The 23893-nt window shown below is 50.7% G+C and overlaps 1 protein-coding gene across 1 annotated transcript in view; it reads left to right on the top strand.

Annotated features, from left to right (window-relative positions):
- The window catches only part of ATP8B3 (ATPase phospholipid transporting 8B3), a 31794-nt gene that overhangs the window by 2141 nt on the left and 5760 nt on the right, over positions 1-23893 (top strand). Inside the window, exons 2-20 of the mRNA XM_026076515.1 lie at positions 10062-10133; positions 10766-10857; positions 11434-11547; positions 12580-12678; positions 13098-13159; positions 13844-13916; positions 14024-14094; positions 14746-14828; positions 15536-15694; positions 16259-16347; positions 17576-17769; positions 18480-18688; positions 20290-20324; positions 20975-21136; positions 21556-21751; positions 22249-22361; positions 22765-22929; positions 23283-23394; positions 23714-23789. Of these exons, the coding sequence (XP_025932300.1) occupies positions 10062-10133; positions 10766-10857; positions 11434-11547; positions 12580-12678; positions 13098-13159; positions 13844-13916; positions 14024-14094; positions 14746-14828; positions 15536-15694; positions 16259-16347; positions 17576-17769; positions 18480-18688; positions 20290-20324; positions 20975-21136; positions 21556-21751; positions 22249-22361; positions 22765-22929; positions 23283-23394; positions 23714-23789 (2176 nt within the window). The remainder of the gene's footprint in view (positions 1-10061; positions 10134-10765; positions 10858-11433; positions 11548-12579; positions 12679-13097; positions 13160-13843; positions 13917-14023; positions 14095-14745; positions 14829-15535; positions 15695-16258; positions 16348-17575; positions 17770-18479; positions 18689-20289; positions 20325-20974; positions 21137-21555; positions 21752-22248; positions 22362-22764; positions 22930-23282; positions 23395-23713; positions 23790-23893) is intronic.

Consider the following 23893-nt stretch of genomic DNA (forward strand, 5'->3'; position numbering starts at 1 on the left):
CTGGACAAGTGGCCGCTGTCCCAGGCTGGGTTTGGCAGCCCATGCCGAAGCTAAAGCTGCTGCAATCAGGGCTCTGCCACTTTGTGCGGGCCAGGGCTGCTCGGGGAAGGCTCAGCCCCTTCCCAGCTGCAGGGAGCTGCCCCCAGTTTTCCCGCTATAAAGCAGCACTTTCTGCCTTACAAGGGTAATGTGAAGGTAAAAATCTTTCGACTGTGAAGGAGCAGATACCGGCTGGATGAAGGCTGCATGGCTGTGATGCGCTCCGAGGGGCAGTGGGGACTTCAGCCCCCTCCCTGGTACAAGCACCCGGGTTCGGTACCCGCCTGGCTCTCCCTGAGCCCACCTTCACGCCCTTCGGCAGCCCACGGCCTGGGAATGGCTCATTCCACAACAACTAGTCAAATCTGGGCTGGGCTGAGRCAATAAATCACTGCAGTTTTTGACCCGCGCCAAGTTCTGAGGAAGGAGGGAGAGGCCGGGGGCATCCGGAGGGCTGGCACAGGAGCGAGGATCCCCTGGCAGCGGGCCGGCAGCGTCTCCCCGCCTGGCAGCCGGCCGCAGGGATGGGAGGCAGGAACAACAGGCAGGTCCCTGCGGAGGCCAGGGCTGGAGGTGTGGCATGGGCTGTCCCCACCGTCCCTGCGTGGAGCAGGACGGGTGTCGTCGGTCCCCGCAGCCGCTGCACTGGCAGGAGCTCCGCGGCACCCGGCACGGGGCCCTTCGCAGGGCTGAGGACGGGCCGATCCATGCAGGTACAGGGATCCAGGGAGGAGCGTGGCACGGCTTCCTCCTGCCCTCCCTCTTTCTCTCTCTCTCTCTCTCTCTCCCTCTCGCGTTTAAAAGCAGCAGGTGCCAACAGTTGCCTTCCTCCCTCCTTCTCCTCCATCTCTTTCCTGGTCGCTTTGGGGCACCCATGGGACGGCCCCGGTCCTGACCCGGGACCTGAATGCACACGAACGCTGGGTAAGGAGGGGGCCTGGTTGCTAGCGAGTGGCTCATGGCTATTCTGGGATCCGCGTCCCTTGCTGCCGTCAGGCTAACAAGACTGTGGGGAGAAGCGGGGAGGCTGGGGCAGCCGCCCTGTGTCATCTCCAGTAACACTTTGGGGCTTGCTCCGGTTGCTGGGAGCAGGGGAGCATTTCGGCTCCTCTCCTGCCAGAGACGGGGACGGCACTGGGGGGGGGGGGCGGTTTTCCGCACGGAGTCGGATCAAAGCAGCAGCTCAGGGGAGCCAGGTGGGAAAAGAGAGAGAGAGAGAGAGGGCAGGCAGCGTGCAGAGCGGCGGAGGGAAATTCATGGCCTGGGCATGTCCATTTAGCTCCAAAAACCCCCAGAGAGGCTTAATGAACTCTGATGTAGGCCAGTTGGTGTGTGGGGGTGTTTCCGTCCGATCTGATGAATGGAGGAGGAAGCATGAGCTGGCTGTTGTCATACATATCCATCTAGCTGCTCATCACCCCCACTCCCGTCTGCCTGCCTGGCCTCGGCACTGGCTCGTGGGCAGCGAGCTGGTGCATCAGGGCACCCGATGGCAATGTCTCCTGCACGTTTTTCACAGCGTGGCTTTAACCATTGCCTCTCCGTGGGCCTTTTCGTGCATGGGAGAAACCTGGCGACACGTGTGAGTCCATGCGGGGACAGCGGGGAGGTGAATGTGGTTGAACCGCTGGCAAGTCTTAGCGAGGCTGTACCTGAGCTGAGTGCGGACAGCAGTGTTCAGAGATAGGGAGGCTCTGGCTGGACAAGGTAACCTTGCTTTGCAGAGCCTTGTTGAGGAATAAAGATGTCCACAAAGGAGGTGGATGCAGTTTAAATAAAATCAAATCGTGGTTAATGCTGGTTAACTTCTGCACTCGTGCCCTGTGCGATGGGAACAGCCAATTTGTCCTGCCTGGGACCTGTTGAGCTGGTAGAAACAACAGAGCCAGTGAAAACTCACCCCCAGGCACGCTGCTGGGCGGTTTTCTCCTCGGAGACCCAGAGGGGCCGGAGCGAGAGGCCCCGCGGGAGAGGAGGGAATGCCGATCGCTCCCTTCCTTGGCTACAGCTCCTCGGGCCAGAGCGCCAGGGGCACCTCGCTCCCCAAGCTGGCTCCGGCCTTCGCGGTTGCCTGGGGCGGGAGGTGACGGGTGGGATGAGGAAGGTCAGACGAGTCTCTCCAGAGCAGAGGCTGAAATTCCCTGCCCGGAAGAGCTGCCTGTCTTAATCCGAGGTGCGGCGACCTGCAGGCAGGCAGGGGTTACAGCAATAAGGTCCCCAGCTCAAGAGGACACCAGCTGGGGCCAGCAAGCTGCACTGCAATCCAAGCAAACAGCAGCAGCAATAACAGGGCTGGTTATCACGGTGCTGAGTGTCTTTGTGTGGGCTGCAGAGGGGAACGAAGCGTGGCCGGAGCCCGGGGTGAAAAGAGCATCTTGGCCATGTGCCCTGGCAGCACGCACCAGAGTTGCCCTGGCACCCTCGAGGAGGACAAAACCTGCCCGAGTAAGAGATGGGGGGCGACAAGTTCAAAAAATATGAGAGATTTGGCAGCACGGAGGTGGGCTCCGGAGGCTGGGAGGGCACCATCTCTCAGCAGGGTGACTGAGCCGGCCACCTCGGTGGCTCCCCACCGGGGCACGTGTGCCCTGCACGTGTCAGGGCAAGCATCGGCCACCCGCCTTTCCCGCCAGCAACCAGCCACGTCGCGATCCAGGTTAGATGAGCACCAAGACCCTCCTCCGCTCTTCATCGCCCTCCTGCACCAGGGATCTCCTTGCAGCGAAGACTTTTTTTTTCCCCTTTCTTTTTATTTTTGATACACTCCTTCCCTGGCATCCCTCCATCCTGCCCGCTATAACTTGGATTTACGGCTGATTGTTTAGCTTTTGGCCATCAGGGCTTCAGCATGGTGAAAACTTTCCACCTTGGGCCCACATGAGTATTGCTCCCACCTTGCGCCCGCAATGCTGGCATCTCCAGCATCTCCGGTGTCTCTGGCATCTCTGGCATCATGTCAGCTACTTGCCTCCTTGGGAGGACGGAAAGCGTCATGTTAGTGGCAAAAAAACAGTGCTGATTCTCCGCCACCGTTGGCTGGGAGAGCGGCAAGGTCTGCACAGGGAGGCGTCGGGCCTCCCCTGCCAGACACGTTCCCGCCCAGGTGGCGTTGCCGGACGGGACAGCTGATATTTCTCCAGCCGGCAAGGTGGGGCATGCGGCCACTGGCAGAGGCACTGTGTGCCCATGGTGTGGGGCCAGGCCCTCCCCAGGCCGTGCCGGCAGGGGGCGAGGGAGGAACCGCCTGGAGCTATGAGCCGAGGGGGGCAAGCAGCGGGCCCCAGGTGGGGCTGAGGCATGACGCTTGGTGGCCAGCACCTTCGGGAGGCCGCTTGGGCTCAGCCAAGCCTGCCCCGTTGCTGTGAGGAGGTTTCCTTAGTGTGTAAAGTCTGCGTTTATTTGGGCGAAGCGATGGCCTTTGCCCTCACTCAAGATGGCGGCCATGCCAGCCCTTTTCTCGGCTCCCAAAGGGCACTTCCCCCTCACTGAGGCCTGGGGGCTGCCCTCACTCAAGATGGTGGCCATGCCGCCCCTCCTTAGCTCTCAAAGGGCACTTCCCCCCCACCCAGTGCGGCTTGAGGACTGCCCTCACTCAAGATGGCGGCCGTGCCACCTTCTGGGAGGAGGAAGATGGCGGCGCTGCCCTGCGCCATGCCGCCAGGCCAAGRGAGGAAGGCCGCAGGGGCGGGATGGCGGGCGAGGGGGTGCCGTGGGGCTGGGGGGCAGCAGGCTGCGCTCACCCCAGCTGCGCCGGCCTGGGGGAGGCTCTTCTTGGTTCACAGAGACGCCGTTGATGGTTTTTAAGCCAATTGAATGTGCAAGCCCTCCATGTTTGCTAGATATTAAATATAAAGCTATCCCAGGGCTATTAGGTTCTTACTGGTTTTGTGAAACTGGATGTCTGGGCAGAGGAGAGAGACCTGCTGATGTCTCCGTGCGTTTCGAGCAGTTTTCACCTCCCATAAAAAGTTTGCCAAAATACAGAATTTTAGACAATTTATTCAGAAAGTTGATCCAAAAGAAACAAATAGTTTTCTCTAAAAAAAGATAATAAAAAAGAGACACGATGTCAAGGAGGTTATAACACTTCATTTCCACTGTCTCCGACTGGAACGCTCCCTTCTGGAATTGCCCAAATATTGCAATTTTAAATTGCTGCCTGGTTGGCATTATATTTGATTGCAGCATTTACTTCCATTTGGTTGTTTGTGTTTATCGAAAGGGATATGGTTAAATCGAAACACAACATTTTGAGGGAGAGCCCGTTGGAGGACGGCTATAACAAAACATTTTGGGTTGACCCCGAATTACCCGGTGACGGTTGTCTCGCTCTTTTTCGTAGGCTCTGCTGGAGCTTTGCTTGCTTGGTAGAGAGCAGGAGGGGAAGAAAAGCTTTGAGAAACTCCTCTTCTGCTCGCAGAAGTTGGCCGTTGCGGTGCCAATGCACGCGGGGAGCAGAACTGCTTTTGAATGTTTTACTGACCAGAGCAACACCTGAACATTTATCCAGAGATTTGGAAGCCAAAACGGAATAGAAATGTACACTACGACCCTGTCTAATAGAGCACGAGATCAGTTCAGCCAATGATAGAAATCTAAGCGTGTTTCACTAAGCCAGTGCAAATGCTCGTGGTTCTGTGCCTATTCTGGTTTAAGACTGGTTGATTTGTGTTCGGCTCCTGGTGTCCAGGATCTGGCTTTGGCTGCCCGGGAACGAGGTGCTCGAACGCGACATGAAATGTGCCCACCTGGGCTGGCACCGCGGTTGCTCAGAGCTGGTGCTGACGGTGTGTCCTCTGGGGTTACTGCCTGTCAGCTGAGACTCTGCCCGGCTCGATGCATGGCCTGCTGGTCAAGTGTTCGTTTAAGCCACCATGCTTAAACCGCCACTAAGATAGGAGGACATTTCTCGGGGAGAAAACCATGCTTTTCCCCATTGTAAAGCACAGTTGTCTCGCTATCACTAAGCAGCACCGTGTTACTGATTTGTCAGGAATCAGTGGGACAGGATGTTCCCTTCTGTGCTAGATGGACCTGCCAGTTCATCCCAGGCCTTTGCATCTAGTTAGAGAGGCTTCCCGTGTCCTAATTAATGGACAGTCTAGATGAGATGTGGGTCAGCAATCAGAGCAGGGGAACAGTTGCCTGAGGACGGTGGTGGGAGGATCTGAGGGGGGTTTAAAGCAAAGCCAGGTGGAAGCCTGGCAGCAGGGGACTGGAACACGGTGCTCTGGGCTCAGCACCACCGGTGCGTGAAGCAGAAATGAGGGCAGAGGATGGTGAAGAGGCACAGATAGTCCAGAAGGCATTGGGAGAGTGATCTCCAGAAGGCTGGCTTCTGTCCTGTGCCCTCGACCATTGCCGGTCCTTTTTTCCCATGGGAAACTCAGCACAGCTGGGATGCTCTGGGGAGGGAGCAAGAGGGTTGTTTGCATGCTTGGTGTTTGCCAGTCACCTTTAGCTGGCCTCGGGCTGGCGGGGTGCCCTGGCAGCAGATTAATGCTTGTTCCTGAGTACCCAAAGTGTAATTTTTATTTTTAATTATCTAGGCGATGAGTGAGATTTGTAGAGTTTTCTTGGAACTGAACTCGCTGCTTACACCTTCCTGGATATATTCGTCCAATTCTTTGAATCAGTCTTTCTTTCCTTTCAGCCTTGCTTTCTGGGCTCTGATGTGGATGCCTGTTTTCCAGCAGCCCAGCTGGCCAGGCAGCTAATCCTGCTGTCTTTGCACACAGTGCCACAGAGGGCTTCGCATCCCGCCAACTGCAGGTGCTTAATTAGCCACACTTTTGTCTGGCATCACCTGGGAACACTGGTCATTTGGAGCCAATGAGCAATGTGAGCAGAGGCGGTAATAGCAATCATTATTCAGTACAATGGGGCTCAGAAATGTTAAGCATGTCAGGGACATGTTGGATATTCAACTTCAGGCCTGACGCTGAGCACAAAAGGTCACCTTTAAGGGGAACCACAGACGAAAACAAAGTCTTCCAATGCATTTCAGTGAGATTCAGAGATTAGACCCTTTGATTAACATGGTCTCAACTTTTGATGGTTTGGAAACAGTAAGACCAAGCAGACATCACGGTACACATCTCTGTTGGCTTCAGCTTTAGTATTAATGTCCTGGAGCAAGCAGCAAAGTCAGAATATGCTGTAAGCAATGGGTCAAGGCCCTGAGTGCACTAATGGGCCTTAATGGCCCTGACCAGCCTCACCTGGGGCCTTTACCCACACCCTCTCCCATGGGCTCAGCAGCTTTATTTAAGCTCAGTCCTTGCCTGAGCTGTGTTGCAGATACCTAGCTTGGTCACAGCTGTGGATGCTGTTGATCCAGACCCTGACCTGTGGGACTGGCTTCTTGGCTTGACCTTGGACCTGCCTTGTCACTATGGTCCTGCCTGGTGATTGCTGGCTGTGTCTGACCCTGGTTATGGTTGTTGGATCTGACCCTGACCTCTGGATTGACTTCCCGGTTTGGCCTTGGACCTGCCTTGTTTAACTACAAGCTTTCTTGATGATCTGGGCTGACCCCAGCTGCCATCCCTGGGTCTGCCCTGCTTGTCTTGCTTGGGGCTGCAAGATGGAGCCCTGGCCAGTTGGGCTCCTGCCTTGCTGGCTGTGTTATTGTGTCTGGCTCCTGACTCCTTGTCCCTTAGACAGCAGCTGCCCTGTCTACATCTTGACCAATGTTGGGGGTGGGGTCCTAGCATGGTTAGTTGTATTAGGGGGGTGTAGGAAGCTGTTCAAGTATGTTTTTCTTCTGTAACAAAGCTGTCTTATGAGTTATTGTCTTATCCTCTGCTATGTCAGTACAGTTGTTTATGGAGCAGGGGTGGAAAGCAGGTAGTGAAATGTGTGTGGGTTTTTTTGTTTTTTTAAACATGTCTCCAAAATAATAAAGAGAGGAGAATTTTGTCCAACCTTGACTGGGTTTACAGCATAACTCCAAACCAGCTCCATCAGTGCAAACCAAGACGTGCTGATTCGTTTAGAGGGGTGTAAGCAAGTGGCTGTGGAGCAGGAATCACTTAAGCTAGCTTTTTCACTGATGGAAATGTGCATGGAGGTAGCGAGCTAGGGAAGCTCTAAAGAAAAGATGAAAATCCCTTCTTGTGATGGCTGGAAAAGACAGGAGTCTAGAAGGTGCTGGAGTCCCCAGGAACAATTCTTTTTGACTCAGCCAATGTGCTCCATCAGCATATCAATGAGCATATCAAGGCTTGAGGAGGGGATAGTACCCATGGGACAGGAGGGAGAAAGAGCCATGAACTCGCCCTCCAAGCTCAGTTTCTCTGTTCTTGCTACCGTGAAGTTCATCTCATCTCCTTTCAGATGTTCCCTGCAGTGTGGGTACCTCCTTCTAAGTTAATATCCCTCAGCCCCCTTTATGTTTATGAGGAGGAGATATCTCTGTGTGGTCAGGTGGAGTCCATCTCTCCTGCCTGTCTGCTCAGAGGAGGCAAGGAAGCATATCTGCCAGGAGCAACGACATGGAGAGGAAGCTTGGTATTCCTTCCTTGACTCTCTGCAACCAGATGCAGCCTAGAACTGTCTGTCTGTAGGGAAACATGTCCCATGTTTCAGTGGGACAAGGACACAAGTGCGTAACAGCTGGGAGGAAGCTGGGAGCTTCGCACTTGTGTGTGTCAAATCCTTTGCCACCTTGTCTTGTCCAAACCAAGGGGGAAGGTGAGAGTGGGTGCCAAGGGGCTTCTGTGCAGCCAGGTATGGAAGAAATCTCTCCAGGCACCCCTGCTCTTCCAGCATCCATGTATTGCACAGGGCAAAAGGCATTTTGAGCTATGTAGCAGTAGCACTGCTGTCCCACTACATGCAGCAGCTCCTTCTCTCTGGAACATGTTCCTCCTTTTTAGTTATGCTACAAAATGCATACAAATGGGCCCCAAATGCCCTGAATCCATGGGTGTAATTTCTGATTCAAATACAATCACAAATGTGGAGTCCTTGATGGTAACAAAGGACTACACTGTGGATAGAAGCGTTCTTTAGTGAGATCAGAGACACAGACAAAACTGGGTGTACTGCTCACATTAATGTTCAGGATCTCTTTGCATTTGAATGGCTGTTCATGACCTGGAGCTATTCTGAGGTGGTTTTGAATGGGGACATGTACTTTGGAGTTAAGGTGTTCTCTCCTGGGTAACTGTGCTTTGATTATATCCAAGACAGCTTGTTCTTTTGGTTTAGCTTTGGTCTGGACTCACTGGTCAGGGAAGACTGGGAGACAGCACTTCAGAGACCTACTGTTCCCAAGTCCAGCAGAGTTTGGGATGAGGTTGACAGCTCTGGCCCGGTTGGTGGCATCCATGAGTGTCTTGGGGCAGTGTTGTGTGTCGGGGCAAGCTAATATCAAACAAAGTTGCATTGTATCACAAAGAGTGATAGGGAGAGAAGTAGATGCTTCAGTGAAAGAACGGAAGAAGGAAGTGATCAAAGCAGTGAGATAAAAAATAATGGCAGGAACAGACTTCTATGTGGGATTATTTAATAATAAGGTAATTAATGCTTTACACCTCACTGACTCCTTTCATGTAAGGATCACAAAGCGCTTCACAAACATTAATTAATCTTCCCTAACATCCCTGCAGGGAAGGTCACTGAGCTACTGAGCGTAAGGGAAATCTTGTCATTGACAAAGGTGTTTGCTCTCTGGGCATGACAGATGCTTGGGTGTGATGGCAGGAAGGGGAGAATTTGTCCTCCTTGTTGATGACTTCAAATGATTTCCTGTAACTTCCTGAGAGAGAAAAATATCTTTGAGTTGTCATGGGTATCTGGAGCTGGGCTAAGGTGGGCCTGAAAGATAATCCATGTCAAAGCCATCGTGCAAAAGGCTAACACTGCCTCACCCTTCAGATTAGACTGCCCCCAACATCCTTGAGGACACTGGGAAGGCAGGGCCCTATCCAGATAACCCCAAGCACTAATGCCCAGGCAAGGTTTGAATAAACTTAAGGCATCCATGAACAGCAAATCTGCAACTGACCATCAGAAAAAACACCAGAGTGAAACGAGAGATTTTCCTGCTCTTGGTCTCTTCAGATTGGAAGGGAACAACTTTCTGGAAGTTACACTTTGCTCAAATGCAGGCTGGGCACTTGAAAGAAATGCTGTGAAGTCAGACTGAAAGCCAGCAGAGCTGTGAACAGAGGGTCAAGACTGTCTCCTAGGAGCTGCGTGTATGGAAGCTGGGGTGAGTGCTCTGATACTATCGTGCCTCTACCACTGAAGCAGAGGTTGCTGTACTCCTGCATGGATCAGGAACCATTTCATGGCTCCAGAGTAGCCAGAAGATGGGGAGAGCCCCCATTCACTTGCCTGCCAAATCTGTCCATTGTACCTTGCAGATACCTGGTTTAGAGGCAATTTTTCCCAAACTCCAGCAGGAAGTGCAATCTTGATCTCTGTTCAGATCCAAGAGCTGCTGCTGGTCCTGAGAAGGGCAGTGTAAAGGACCTCAGGCTTCAAAGGGAGAAACTCACAATTATGGCTTAGATTTACTCCTACCAGAAATCAGTGCCCTTCAGTTGAACTGATGGCATGATGAGATAGGAGAGAGTTTGGCCCTTTTTGGCATAAAAAATGTAAGAGGAAAGGCAATAAGAGAAGATAACAGCATGAATGGGATGGGACCAGTTGGTGTGTACAGGGTAACGTATAGAGGAAAGGTCTTTGCAATGCAAAAGCAAGATTATGGTCCATCAGAAGGAGGAACTTTTATTTCTGAGACATACATTTTTCAGGTAATAGGTGTTCAGCCTGACATCACCACTTCCATGACATTTCAGTGGTTACTGAGGACTGCATGTCACTGTGGAGAGTACAGATTTACATCTCTGGGGTAATAAAAAGATCTAAGTTTGTGCTCAGAAGAAAAGTGTCCCTTCTGCCTGAGGTCCTTCCCTGGACTGATGAAGCTGCACTGTTAGCATACTGGTAGGACGATGTTGTCATTGCTCAGCGCTGCAAATAACTTTGCTTCTCTTTCTTCCTAGATCCTGGTAGCAGTGCCAGCATGGCTGACCAGGGATCAGCCTCAGGCTACCTGAATGGAAAGAAGCCACCAGGTCAGTGTGCAATGAGTGTTGGGTTTCTTTCTTTCTTTCTTTCGTTAGACACTTAGTTTATGGGAAAGCTGAAAGTGGGATGGGGATGTGAGATGGGCAAGAAGTGAGTTCAGGCTGAAATGGTCTGGAAGGATGGGCTATCAGTTGGGGAACATGACTAGGAGGTCCCTTGTTTGGCCATAGCTGCACTGTGATAGCAAAAATGAAATCAGGAGAGGAACAACCAGCCTTAAATAATAACAAGGGTTGTGCCTGGGGGAGTTGTTCACGAGGCCTGATTATGTTATTAGACTAAGCCCTAGCCCACATGATTAACCTGAGGCTCAGAGGGAAATCACAGGGGACAGTCCTACATCTCTGGAAACTTCTAGCTTCCTACCTGTTTTGTCTACTCTGTAACCCAGATGTCCCCAAAGACCCTGCTCTGTCCTAATTGTACCAGCCTCACTACTGGCTGGTCTCAAGGTGTACATGCATTATGGAAAACGCATCACACCAGCAGTGGATCACCATGAGCCTGGTAGCAGCATCACTAGTCCAGTCTGWCTGTCCCTGGAAGCCAGAGGCTAATGGCAAGGGCCTGGCTAGTGAGAGCTGGGAGGTGACCACTTGCCACTTGCTTGCTTTTCCAGCATTCACCTGGGAGGTGAGGGCAAATGACCGAAACTACCACTTGCAGTTCAAGAAGAAATTTGCCTTCTATCTGACCAAGAAGAAGTATGCGGTGAGTCAGCTTGTGCCAACCCTGTGCCATTTCTTTAGCTGCCCACCCAGCCCCTGATATTCTGAGCTGGTTTTGGGGAGTAACATGACAGAGACTCCATAGATTGATCTGCTGTAGGTTGGAGAGTGACATAAATAATCCAGTGTGAGGAGGAAACGTCGTTCCCTGCTTTGTGAGCCAGATGCTCTCTGGAGCTCTGAAACGAGGAGTAGAACTGAACGAAGAGTGCTCTTTAGTCTGATGGTCAAATCAAAAGAAAGGTTTTTGAAAAAAAGTTTTGATTGAACAAAACCTGTTTTTTTTCATTTTCTCAGCTAAATAATGAGCATCGTGCTGGGGATCAGTTAGAAATGAAACAAAATATTTTGTTTCTGAACTTCTAAAACATTTCTAAGTCGTATAACCCTTTGCTCTTACAAATCTTTATCTTATTATTTTGGTAAAACTTTAAAAGAAGAATCTCTCTTGTGGCATGAGCAGTTGAAAATACTAGAATGTTTCGGCATTTTCAAAACACATCCTTGATTTTATGTGGCTGAACTCTCACTTTGGGCTTGACCTGCATTTCTTCTGTAGGGCAATGCCATTAAAACAGCCAAGTACAACATCCTGACCTTCCTGCCATTAAACCTCTATGAGCAGTTGCACCGAATGGCCAATGTCTACTTCCTCTTTGTCATCCTCTTACAGGTGAGATTGACACCAAGGTAAAAGCACATGTGAGAGATGCTTCCTTCCAGCAAAGGAAACTTGTGTAGTGTTCAGAGTAGGGGACTGTCAGACAGGACCCCTGGCTTCCCTCTCCATCTTCTAAAGAACCATTGTGGGATCCTCCATAGGTTACTTCTCTTTGGCTTTCTATCTGGTTTGTTACAGCCCCGAAACTTGGGACAAATCCACTGGGCCATCTGATTCATCATGAGAAATAATTCTTCCATATGAAGATCAAAAAATAGTCTCTATGCCTCACAAGAAGATCAGCTGCAGAGGTTGAGACAAAGTCATGCAACCCTTAGTCTTTCAGGCATTTGTGGTAGGACTTTGAAGAACAACTAAGGAGGTTAGGAGCACTGTTCCCAGGGAAAGCCAGTAGACCATAGACCTGTTAAAGCATGGAGGTGCATTAGACACTGAAGGAATATCGTTAAACAGGTACAAAGTTTTGTGGTTGCTCTGAAGGGTTTGCACAACAGTAGTAACCTCATGAGCTGAAATTCTCCTCTGTGATTAATTGAGTTCACATGTGAAATGCTCTTATTTTAGTATGTCTGGTTTGCTTTACTACAGCTGAAGTTGGTTCTTTGTGGACTGTAATAGGCTCAAATAGTGTCAAGAATAGTGGTTTTCAGTAGTGTTCACTGCCTTTCAAAAACCCTTTGTGAGGGTTTTAACCTAGGTTTAGTTTGGTTATTGTAAATGATTGGGTTTGGATATAAACTAAGCTCATATAGGCCACTCCTAAACGGAAATCCTAGCCTCCAAATTCAGGGATCCACGTTTAGTTCACACATCCAATTTAAAAAGAGATGGAAATTTAACTGAGAAGTTCTATGTAAATATAACAGTTGATTTGTCTTAGGTGGGGTCCAGTCAGACTAGGGCTGGACTAGGAGAGTTGGGAGTGAGGGAAGCTGTGTCTCAAGGTGGGATGAAAGTTGTGTCTGGTCCCTTGCCCATCACAATGATTTTAAAATTCCCTTGCTATCTCATTTCCTTTTCCAGACCTTTCCTGAAATCTCCACCCTGCCCTGGTACACTCTGTTGTTCCCCCTGAGCTGCCTTCTCACCATCCGGGGCTTACGAGATCTTATTGATGACATTGTGAGTATGGGCTGGAGTTAAAGGTTGAGTGCTGGGTGTAGATGCTGAGGGGGAAGGTGAATGCGTGGGGCAGCTTGTTACAGAGTCTCTGACTGAACTGAAAAGCTGGGAGATGTTGGCATTAGTTGTACTTGAGGTACCATCAACTCTACTATGTCCAAAGCACTTTGTATTTTCCCTTTGAAAGAATGTGACCAGACAGTATCCTGACCAATGGATGTACTCCCAATTTGGTGCCCAGAAATACTTTGGGAGAATTCTGACTCCATTCATCAGAATGCATCTTCGGGTTGCTTCAAAAAGCAGATCTTGCCCTGGAGCCGAGGACTCCAGAGAGATTATGGCATTAACAGAACAAGGAAGCCTGGCATGGTCCGTCCATTTGGTTTGACATCTTTTTTTTCCTCTCCTCTGTACAGGGCCGTCACCAAAGTGACAGAAAGATCAACAGCAGGCCATGTGAAATCCTGTCTGGGAAGAGGTGAGGGGATTTGGGAAGCTGTATCCATGTTTTCCTGACTCTCTGTGAAGAAGTGTGGAATGGTGGATCTTGTCTGAAGTGCTGAGCATCCTTGAGCATAGTAGTTGTGAGAAGAGTTTTGGTGTGACTATCCCTGACTCTGCAAACTCACATCTCCTGCCAAAATCTATTGCAGGCCCCACTGTTTCCCTTCCAGGGATGATCTTCTCCCACTCCCAGGCAACAGGTCTAAGAATCCCTGACTCCTTTTGATATGCTGGGAGGAGGGTTTTCTGGGTACAGAGGTAATTCTAGGACTCCACCTCTGTCCCACAGAGCAACATTCCTGCTAACCCCTGATCTAGAGGAAGACTGGTCCAGGAAAGGACTAACATTTCCCACCTGGGGCCAGGTGACTGGTGGCTGAAAGTCACTGCCAGCCATAGGTACGTGGTATATGGATGTGACAGTTTGATGGGTCCTGTGCCATTTCCAGTGCTCAGCTGTCTAACAGTCATCTGGACAGCAGACCACCATGATGGCAGAGAAACCAAAAGTCTGGAGGCCCCATTCATGCAGGAAGTTGGGAAGAGGCAGGTTGGTCCAGAGGACAGATATAGCGTTTGCTCTGCCAGGGCCCATGTTCCTACTGCTCTGTGTGCAGCCTCCAGGACTGCAACATTCATTCACCTAATTCTTCTGCAGGTTCCACTGGCAGAAGTGGCGTGACATCTGTGTTGGAGACATTGTTCGTCTGCGCAAGGAAAACTTCGTCCCAGTGAGTCAGGCCCCGGGGCTGGGTGCATGCTGGGGATGACTGGAAAGAGTCTTGGCAAGAGGAGACTCAGTGAGGTGCTCTCTCTCTCTCTCCCCTTACTTTTCAAGGCTGACATGCTCTTGCTGTGGAGCTCTGAGCCCAGCAGCCTGTGCTACGTGGAGACTGCAGATATTGATGGGTGAGGAGATGAGCAGAGATGTGGTTATTGCCATGGGGAGAAGAGTGGAGACATCCCAGCCAATGGTTGAAGCCTCTGATCTTGGGGATCCACCTGGCATTGAGGCTGGTTGTCAGGCATGCTGGCAAACCTGCGAGTGCAGTGTAAACTAGGGGATCTGGGGGCTCAGCACCTCTGAAAGCCAAACCTACAGACATCCCAGAAATGGGGTTTGAGTCCCTGATTTTGAAAATGGGAGCCAAATGACAACTGAGGCACTTGTTTTGGGCCTGCCCATAGCTGGGGGAAATCCCCAGCCCTTCCCAGAGCATCTGTGTGACTTCAGGCAAATCTCTTCATCTTGTAATTCCCTATCAGCCAAAAGAAGGATAACAGCTGCCCGCTCTTCCTGCCTCCATCTGTAGGATTTATTTAATGAGAAGGTCTCAGGGCCAGGGTTTTCTCTCTGTATGAATGCTTGATGCCTGGCATGATAGGCCCCTATCTTGCTTTCTATTGCCAAGCATTACTGTCACTTACTTAATCACCTGATAATTAGTGGCAGTCTCCGTCCCATGGGTCTGATAGTAGAATTAACAGCTCTGTCACCTCGTGGGGTTGTTTTAGTTGTTATTTCCCCTCTTACCCTCTTTCCCCCATTCTTGTTTACAGGGAAACGAACCTGAAGTTCAGACAGGCCCTTCTGGTCACCCACCAGGAGCTAGTGAGCGAGGAGAGCATGGCTGCATTTGATGGTGAGTCTCCTGGATGAGCAAGGATGCAGCCTTCTCCCCTGGGATCAGGTTGGTTCAGCCCTGGCATGGGAAGTCTCCGCACTCCTGCTGACCTAGCTCTGTCCCCTCATATGCCAAGTGCTCTTGCTCCAACAGGAGGTTGCGCTTGTTCCTGCTTGCAAGGCTGGGAGGGTGGTTCATGCTGAAGCACCCTGCTTGGAGGCCCTTCCCCAGCTGTGTGTCTCTGGGTCCCTCAGGGTTGCACATCTTCCCCCTGCCTTGGCTCCCATCTTTCCCGACAGGATCTAGCACTTCCTCTGGGGTTGTTAGGTCTTTGGTCTCATCCCAGAAGCTCCCAGACTTGAACTTAGGTCCTGGATTTTTCCCCTTTGGCTGGTCATCCATAGGATGTGAAGGATAGTGCTGATCCTCCCCTGCTGGGGGCTCTGAGGGAGAAAGGGAGCAGGTTTGTTGTGTGTCCAGTTTTATAGCCCAGTGCGGTCCCTGGGCTGAGCACCCTCCCAGCACTCCAGGTTGGCACATGATCTCAACCTGGCCTTGCTTTGAGTCATCCTAGTCACAGCTGCCTCTGGAGATGCTCTGGTGAAATCTGAATTTCCCCTGAGAAGCCCTTGTCATCTCTCTCTGGAGAGGGCAGGTGTGGGAAAGAGGAAGGACTTCACAGTTCTCCAAAAGCCAAAGCCTGAATTGTATCCTCTCTGCCGAAGGGAAAGTGATCTGCGAGGAGCCCAACAGCCGGATGCACAGCTTCACCGGCACGCTGGAGTGGAAGGGCGAGATGTACTCGCTGGACAGTGAAAGGATCTTGCTGAGAGGCTGCAAGATACGCAACACTGATGTTTGCTATGGCTTAGTTATCTATGCAGGTAAGTGCCCAGGCTCTGCTCTGCCTCTGGGCCAAGATCAGGGAAGGCAGGAAACCTCCAGATCCGCAGGGCTTTTAAATCACCCAAGCACTACCAACTTTATCAGGTCTGATTCTCAGCTGATACAAAGTGAGGAGGACCTGCCACTGTAACCAAACCCCCAAAAAGCTGTACCAAGCTTTGCTGGTGTCAGGCTCACTGGCAGGGAGACAAACCGGCTGAAACAAACATCCACTTATTGTAGGTTATATTTCACCTGGATCAGATTTGGATCCATTTCACCTTGTGGTACCTTCACAGATGGGCCAGTGCGGCTGAGAGCTTGGTGATGAGTAGCTGTGGGTAGAGGGGAGGGATAAGATCTTAAGCTGCTGTAAGCAGCACTTCTGAGTGTGCAGCCACAGCTTGATTAACCACTGGAACCACTGGTCAAGGGATGTGGTGCTCTGAAGTCTTTAGAGGTGAGGAGATGTGGTTGCAGAGAAAACAGCATCACTTAGCTGCAAGTCAGTCTTCTGGGGGTTGCAAGATTGCATTTTCACTTCTAAAATGTTTCTTGTCCAGGATTTGATTCCAAAATTATGAGGAACTGTGGAAAGATCAAGCGGAAGAAAACCAAGTTGGACCACATGATGGACCGGCTGGTGATCATAGTGAGTGTGCTGCAAACACATCCCGACCAAGTCCACCAGCCTTCTGGGACTGCTCACACATTCTCTCACAAAATGCTGTTTCTTTGGGGTTTTTTGAGCCTGAAATGTTTTGTTCAAAATATCTTGGTTTTAATGTGTTGTGGGTAATTACCAAGTAATGTTCCCAGGAACTGGCATTTGCTGGATCTGGAGGAGTCTGTTCTGTGGTTGTGTTCCTTAACCCAGGAGCCCTGGACCTTGTCAGCTCTGAATCCTCAGCTGTATAGCAGTCCATTTGGCAAGCCTGTCTCAAAACCAGGGACTTGGAGTATTTGGGATCCCAAACCCCAAGACAGCCTGTTTTGTGGCAGTATAACATCCCTGACTTTGGAGCTGGGGGACTGACTGAGCAGGGTATACCTTGGCTGTCTGAGGCCTAGAGGCTTAAAGTGGCTGCCACACTCTGCTCCATGGTCAAGAGCCTGCAGGCAATGGGACCTTGGCTCTTAGGTGGGGACTGATGCCCAGATCCATAGAAGAGAGGCTGGAAATCTTTAGCTGGAGGCAGGGAATGAGGCTGGGGCTTTGGCTCCAAGTACTGAGCAGTTTGCATTTTCAGTGTTGATAACAAAACCCACCATTTACTGTCTTCCCCACAGCCTCCTCTCCTGTCTGCTCTGCTCCAGCTCCTTGCTGAGCTAAAGGAGGAATGTGACTGCCAAAAGAACTGAAGTCTTGTAAAGTGAAAATCTCCCTTCTGGCCCACTTGAGTCCTCCATAACTGCAGGTCCTAGGATGTGGTCTGGGCTGAGAGAATTGTTCAGCACAGAACAGACGGAGGACATGGGAAGAAGGAGCCTTTCATCTGTTCAAAGCAAAGTTCCTAGTGGCTGAGTGTCATCACTTCTCAAATGGGCCACTGGCACTACTTTGCTCGTAACTTCAGCAGGAAGGCTGCAGGGATGCCCCCTGTCCAGGAAGATGGTGCCTGAGGCAATTGGCAAGGGTGGGAAAGTTAGGTTTCATTGTGTATGCTCTGTGGATGTGTAAAGCTGTGATCCTTCATCTCAGCACAGGATAAGCTCCAACTTTTGTAGTTGTCTTGAACCGGCTTCAGACCCAGGGACACCTTTCCACAGGTTTATAGTTAAAAGAGAAAAACAGTGTGGAAGGGGTAATGGTTGGTTCTAGGAAAGAATTTGGTGGATTCTGTGTGATGTGGCTTTCTCATCCTGGCTTCCCCTCTCAGATCTTCCTGGTGCTGTTGCTCATATCACTGTGCCTTGCCATTGCCTCTGGATTCTGGGCCAGGAGGTTCCAGGAGAAGCACAGCTACCTCTCCACTCTCTACAAGCACACGACTCCTGTCAAACAGGCCTTCTTCAACTTCTGGGGCTTCACAATTCTTCTGAGCATCATCGTACCCATGTCCATGTATATAACGTAAGAACAACAGAGCTTGCAAATGCGCAGAAACTAGTACCATCATCCCTGACCTTGGCCATCACCTGGCATCTTGGTTTGCAGCTGCAAAATGGGGCTGCACAAAAGATCCAGCTGTGACCCTGAGCAAATCATTTCTGTGTGTTCCCATGACTGTAAGAGCATGAGGATGGGTATGGTGCGTGCTTCTTGCAAACATTAATAACGTGCTCTGAGATCCTCTCAGAAAAAAGCCAGAAAAGAGATGTAAGGACAATTGTTGATGCTGGGAATCATGGGCAGGCTGGGAATGACAAATTGATGAAGGTAGTATTTCCCCACTGAGCAGCAGCAGGGATGGGAAGAGAAGGATGCACCCCTTGCTAGCATGCAGTTAATAGTTACCATTTGTGCTCAAAGACACAGTTTCAAAACTTTTGGGCCCTTCACTGAATCTCCAAATCTATGAAGTTTGTCATCAAGGGCCAGATTTCCAGAGGAGCCAAGACACCAGGGACCCAAAGGGCTCCCAGTCTGGCGTGATGAGCCTTTTGGAAGCCTGACCATGAACAATCAAAACTCTTTTGCTTCTTCCAAGCTCAGAGCACCAGATTCAAGGTGGGGAGTTCCCCTTGGCTCTTTCTTCCTATGTCAGATCCCCAAGTCCCCCCGGGATGTTTGCAATGCAATCTCTTTCCCTGGTGTAAGTTTTCTTCCATCTGGCTCTCTAGGTTTGAATTCATCTACCTGGTGAACAGCTTTTTTATCAACTGGGATTTGGAAATGTATTATGCTATCAAGGACATACCAGCAAAAGCCAGAAGCACCAGCCTCAATGATCAGCTTGGCCAGATCGAATACATCTTCTCAGACAAGACTGGCACCTTGACGCAAAACATCATGAGCTTCAAGAAATGCTGCATCAATGGGACAATCTATGGTAACTTTTGGTGGAAGCAAGTTTGTAGGGACTTAAGAGTGAGGTAGACCTTGCATTTAGGGCATGGGGCTAAGCACAGGATACTTGGGTTCTTCCCACTTCTGGCTTGCTAGGAAGCTGGGGGCATGTAGGTTATCTAGGTGACAAACATCTGATGCTTAGGCAGAAGATGCTGTAGAAATTCAGCTTGTTCTTAATTCCTGTGTTATCAGGCTGTTGATGAATAGTAGGGGCCTATGCACCTGAAGTCAAACTGGTTTCATGCTCTTAGCATGTGGATTCCCCCCGCCCCCACGGCATATCATTTTCTGGGTTTCTGGTGAATCTCCAGCTTGATTTCCAAACCTGTGCATTTTGAGGATTTTTTGTTTCCTGCAAAAGTCTGGAAAATTGCAACTGAAACAGAAATGCTCTGTTCTGTTGAAAGGACATTTGCTTCATTTCTCTCTCCTCACAAGCTCAATGCAGAGCAGCAGGGCTGAGAGGGGAGGAAAGAGAGAGTATACCTGCTTCCTTTTTAGCTTATTTCTGGCCACCTGCAGCTCTTCTGAGATGTGTCAGAAAACATCAAACTGCCTCCTCCCGCTAGGCTACAGCCTCTCATCTTAAAGGCGGACTATGGAGGAGGCAAAGAAATTACGTTGTGCCCTTTATTGTTCCTTCTTTATGGTGAAGGCAAGTAATGCTCTTTTTGTTGTTGTTGTTATTTTTCTGCTTGTTTTTCTCCTTAGAAACCTGAGAATTGCCAAGTCTTTCTTCCTCTCTTACTGTTACACTTGGTGGTGTCGGCTGGCTTTTGGGATCTGTCTCAGTGCTTAATTAGTGAACTTTAGAGAGCAGGTAGGGCCAGAGGTTTAGCATGGAGCTCCTTTCTTCTGACATATTTATCAGGCACTTGAGTCAAATTGATAGTGATAAAAGCAAACAGGAGCAAAAAAAAAAAATCTAGAAAAGTTTTAAGGAAGTCGAAAACCAATTTCTTCCTGTCTGATCTGTCATGGTGCATCTCTGTGTTAGCAACATTGTCATAATCCTGCCAATCTTCAGCTAACTTTAGAGTATTCCTGGAAAAGCAGATGAAAGCCAGGCCTGAATTTTTAACATTGAAGACATGTAGAAAGTATGAATGGTTGGTCAAACACTTGGCCTTCACAAAGAAACAAATAAATGGCCCAAACCCACTGACTTTCCCTTTCCAAGGTGGCCTTAAGTGTCCTGGGCTGTATCCTGGCAGCCCTTGGACCGTTCTGTCTCTCCATCCATGAGGCAGAGCCTCAGCAGGGACCAAGACCCCCTCAAAACCCTGAGACAGAAGGGAGAAATGGGAGCATGTAGCTAACCCAGAGATTGTTCTATTTAATTAAGGCCAACTTTTGAAAAAGTGAACAGTGATTTGGGGGAGCCAGGTCAAACCCAGACATCCTAATGGAGCCTGGCTCACAAGGGACAAACACTGAGCAGATGTTGAAAATATGTCCCTTTTTGCATGTCTCTTGTTGGCCAGCAAAGGAAGCAGATTCTTCTAGAAAATTTGGTCAAAACCTCTGCTAGTAACGTTCCCTGCCAGCTCTGTATTAATTGAATTATTTTTATTTTGGCAGGTATGGGCATGGGCCATGAGAACAAACAGCCATCGGTGCGTAATTTCCCTCACTGCCCCATGTAACACAGGGTCAGATGCTGATCCTCACTGGGGGAAAAACCATAAAAGCTCTTGATTCTGATGGGAGCAGGATCAGCCTTTTGTTTTGTAGCACATCTGTCTTACAATTTGGGTACCATCTTGTGAGAAAGAGGCACGTGATTCCTTGGGGTGGAGAGTTGGGGTGGCTCCCAACTGCTGGGTACGTGGTTAAGTACAAGGGAAACAAGGTTATAAAATACTGCAGTTCTGTTTTTTCCAGCCTTTTTGTACTCGCCCCCTTGGCATAGGCAATGGAGAGCAATGTTTATGGATCCTGGTCCTGATCTCCTCATGCCAATGTGAATCAAGAGCAAGTCCACTGGCATTAGACCCCGGGGAAAGGAGAGAGGGGGCTGGCACACACTCAGGACTGCACAGATTTCACTAGAGGCCTGATGAAGTGAATCAGCCAAATGTGTCCACTGTTGCTTGTGGTCTCTCACCCCAGGGTTTGACTCTGGTTTGCCTTGGCTCAGCTCTAAAACAGTCATAGCACAGGGTCAGCACATGATCTGATCGCTCTACTGGAACCTGCAGAGTTGTACTGGTAGGCCTCATGCTTGGTTTCTTGGGTGCCAGCAGCCTGTCTGCACCTTTTGCAGAGATCAGGGTTGACCTGGAGCCACCGTGCAGACAAGAAGTTGGAGTTTTACGACCCTGTGCTGCTGGAAGCCGTCCAGCAGGACACCGACCCCGTGCTGAGGGAGTTCCTGAGGCTGCTGGCCCTCTGCCACACCGTCATGGTGGAGGAGAATGACAGTGAGTGGGCTCTGGTGTCGGCTGTGTGTTCCCACACCTGTGCTCTGAGCAGGGCAGCTCAGGGCATTGAGGCTGTGATGGCTTTTCCACTTGCCAGCAAAGCTCTGGTATAGGGAGAGCAGACTGCATGAGAGCTCAGTGATGCGTGCGCCAGCGTCCTAGAAATAGCCTCTGGCCCTGATGTGTACATTTGGGTTTGTTTTAAAACCAATTAGTTGGGGAACACAGAGGTGATAATTCATCTCTGGGCACTTATCTTGCTCAGAAGAAAAAATGAGACAATTGGGACTGAGTTTCCATAGCCTACTGGCTTGGACCTTAGGGTCCTCACAGGCAGTGATTGTGCTGGGCAAGCATAGGCATAAGAGGTGCTTGGCTGGAGTGGGAATCTCCTTGTCTACCCCATCCCACTCTCTGCTGCTTTTCTGCAGACCAGCTGGTTTATCAGGCAGCCTCACCCGATGAAGAAGCGCTGGTGTTGGCAGCCAGGAACTTGGGGTATGTCTTTCTGGCCCGAACACAAGACACTATAACCATCAGTGAGTTGGGGGTGAAGAGGACGTACAAAGTGCTGGCCATGCTGGACTTCAACAGTGATCGCAAGAGGATGTCAGTCCTGGGTGAGCAGGATGGGGTGTCCCAGGGAACCCTTCCAGGACCACAAAGGGTCCCTTCTGTTCTCAGCCCTGCAAGGGATGGCACAGGGATGGGTGTAACTGATTGCTGCTGGTGAAGGGACTCCTAAGAATTGTCCTGGTCATCTTTGTGGTTCTGCTCGTCCTGATACTTTGGTAAAGGCAGTCAGGAAGTGTTTGCCCCACAGAGAAGAGAGGATGTAAAGCAGAGACTCAGAGGAGGTGTGTAAGGAACTGACAATCCAAGAGGCCTGACCCATCCTCATGATGGTGTGTGTAGGTCAGAGATGACCTGTGGGATCTCCTGTAACCAGCCCCATAGCCAGTCCCTGCTGTAGAAGAGCATCAGGTCTCCTCTGTGGTGTCTCCCACAGCACAGATGTGTTGGCCTGCCTCCCTGAGCTTCCAGACTCCTGCTGCTGGGATGGCTATGAGTGGGAGGCAGATCTCTGGGTGCCTAAGTGTTGTCCTTCCCCTCCCAGTGCGAGACCCTGAGGGGACAATCCGGCTCTATACCAAGGGGGCTGACACGGTGATCCTGGAGAGACTGCACAGGCAGGGACCCAATGAGACTGTCACTGAGATGGCACTGGATGTGAGTCTCGTACCAGCCTGGGGTGGAAAGGGCTGGTCTCCCTCCTGCTGGCTTTGGGTTGGATGTCCTGCAACCACTGCTGCTTTTTCCTCCTTTGGCTTCAGGATTTCTGTCTCTCTTTCTCCATTCTGCTCTAGGAGCCTCATCTGCATGTGGGATGGGGTTAAGAGGGTATCAAATCCACCCTCAGTCCTCTGCATGGACTATTTGCATCAGAGGGCTGCTAATGGGGATGCTGTAGGGTGGGGGGACAGTCATAGCCCAGAGGAGATCCCCAAATCCTGCAGGGTCTCTGGTTCTGCCTCTGGGAGCATCGTGGCTGCTGGCACGATGTTCATGTCCATGAGAGTTATCTTGGCCAAAAGAAGGGAGACCTGATGGAGGGGCTGTCTCATCTCTGCAGCACTTTGCGGCGGAGACCTTGAGGACTTTATGTCTGGCCAGCAAGGTGGTGAGCGAAGCTGACTACAGCAAGTGGAGCAGGAGGTACCACGAGGCCAGTGTCCTGCTGCAGGATCGTGCACGGGAGCTTGACAAAGTGTATGAGGAGATGGAGCAGAACTTGCAGGTGGGATGATGCTGGGGGGTTAGGAGGAACTGTCTGAATAGGTCCCCACTGGTCCCATGGAGGGCAGGAGTGCTGGGTTCAGTTCCCCAGGGCAAGGGGGGAAAGTGTCTGACACAACACCCATCCACAGAGGGATAGGGTGGGCTGAGATCACCCACAGGGATGATTTTGTGATGTTCCAGGAGACCCTGAGCTAGAGATCTGTCAGGTTATGCCCTGCAGGGGCACCCATGGGAAGGGGCTGGAGTCTGCAGGGATGCAAAATCCCTGTGTGGATGCAGGGGCAATTCCCAGTTCTATCTTGCCCCTGCCATCCTGCCCCACATTGTGACACTGACTCATGCTCCTTGCAGCTCCTTGGGGCCACGGCCATTGAAGACAAGTTGCAAGATGGAGTCCCTGAGACCATCCAGCTGCTGAAACTGGGCAACATTAAAGTGTGGGTGCTGACGGGAGATAAACAAGGTCAGTGGAAGCAGCCCCAGACGCCACCAACACATTCTGGATTTTCTCTAATAGGGGCCAGAGAAGAGATGAGACCCTGGGAGAGAGGGGACAGCAAAGAGGCTCTGCTGGTACCTTTCATGTATGATAATAGCACATCCTACAGATCGTGTCACCAGTGGGGAAACTGAGGCAGGGGAAGCCCTTTGCATGATGGCATAGAGCAAGAGCTAAAGCAAAACCCTTGGCTCCTGCTGTCCACCCTAGGACTGTTCTCCCTAGCTTGAAGCAGGACTGGGGGGCTGCCTGGGCATTGGCCTCTGACATCTGCCTGTTGCAGAGACCGCAACGAACATTGGCTATGCATGCAAGCTGCTCACGGACGACATGGAGATCCTGGAAGAGAAGGAGATAAGGTGAGAAGTTGTCACCTGATGTTTCAGGACAATCTCCCATTAGGCAGGGAAGGAGGTTACTCCTATTGAAGGAGACACCTGAGGGCGCGTGAGTCTATGCAGTG

Source organism: Apteryx rowi, unplaced genomic scaffold (genome assembly GCF_003343035.1).
Source record: "Apteryx rowi isolate R43461 unplaced genomic scaffold, aptRow1 scaffold_433, whole genome shotgun sequence".
In the NCBI taxonomy this organism is placed as follows: domain Eukaryota; kingdom Metazoa; phylum Chordata; class Aves; order Apterygiformes; family Apterygidae; genus Apteryx; species Apteryx rowi.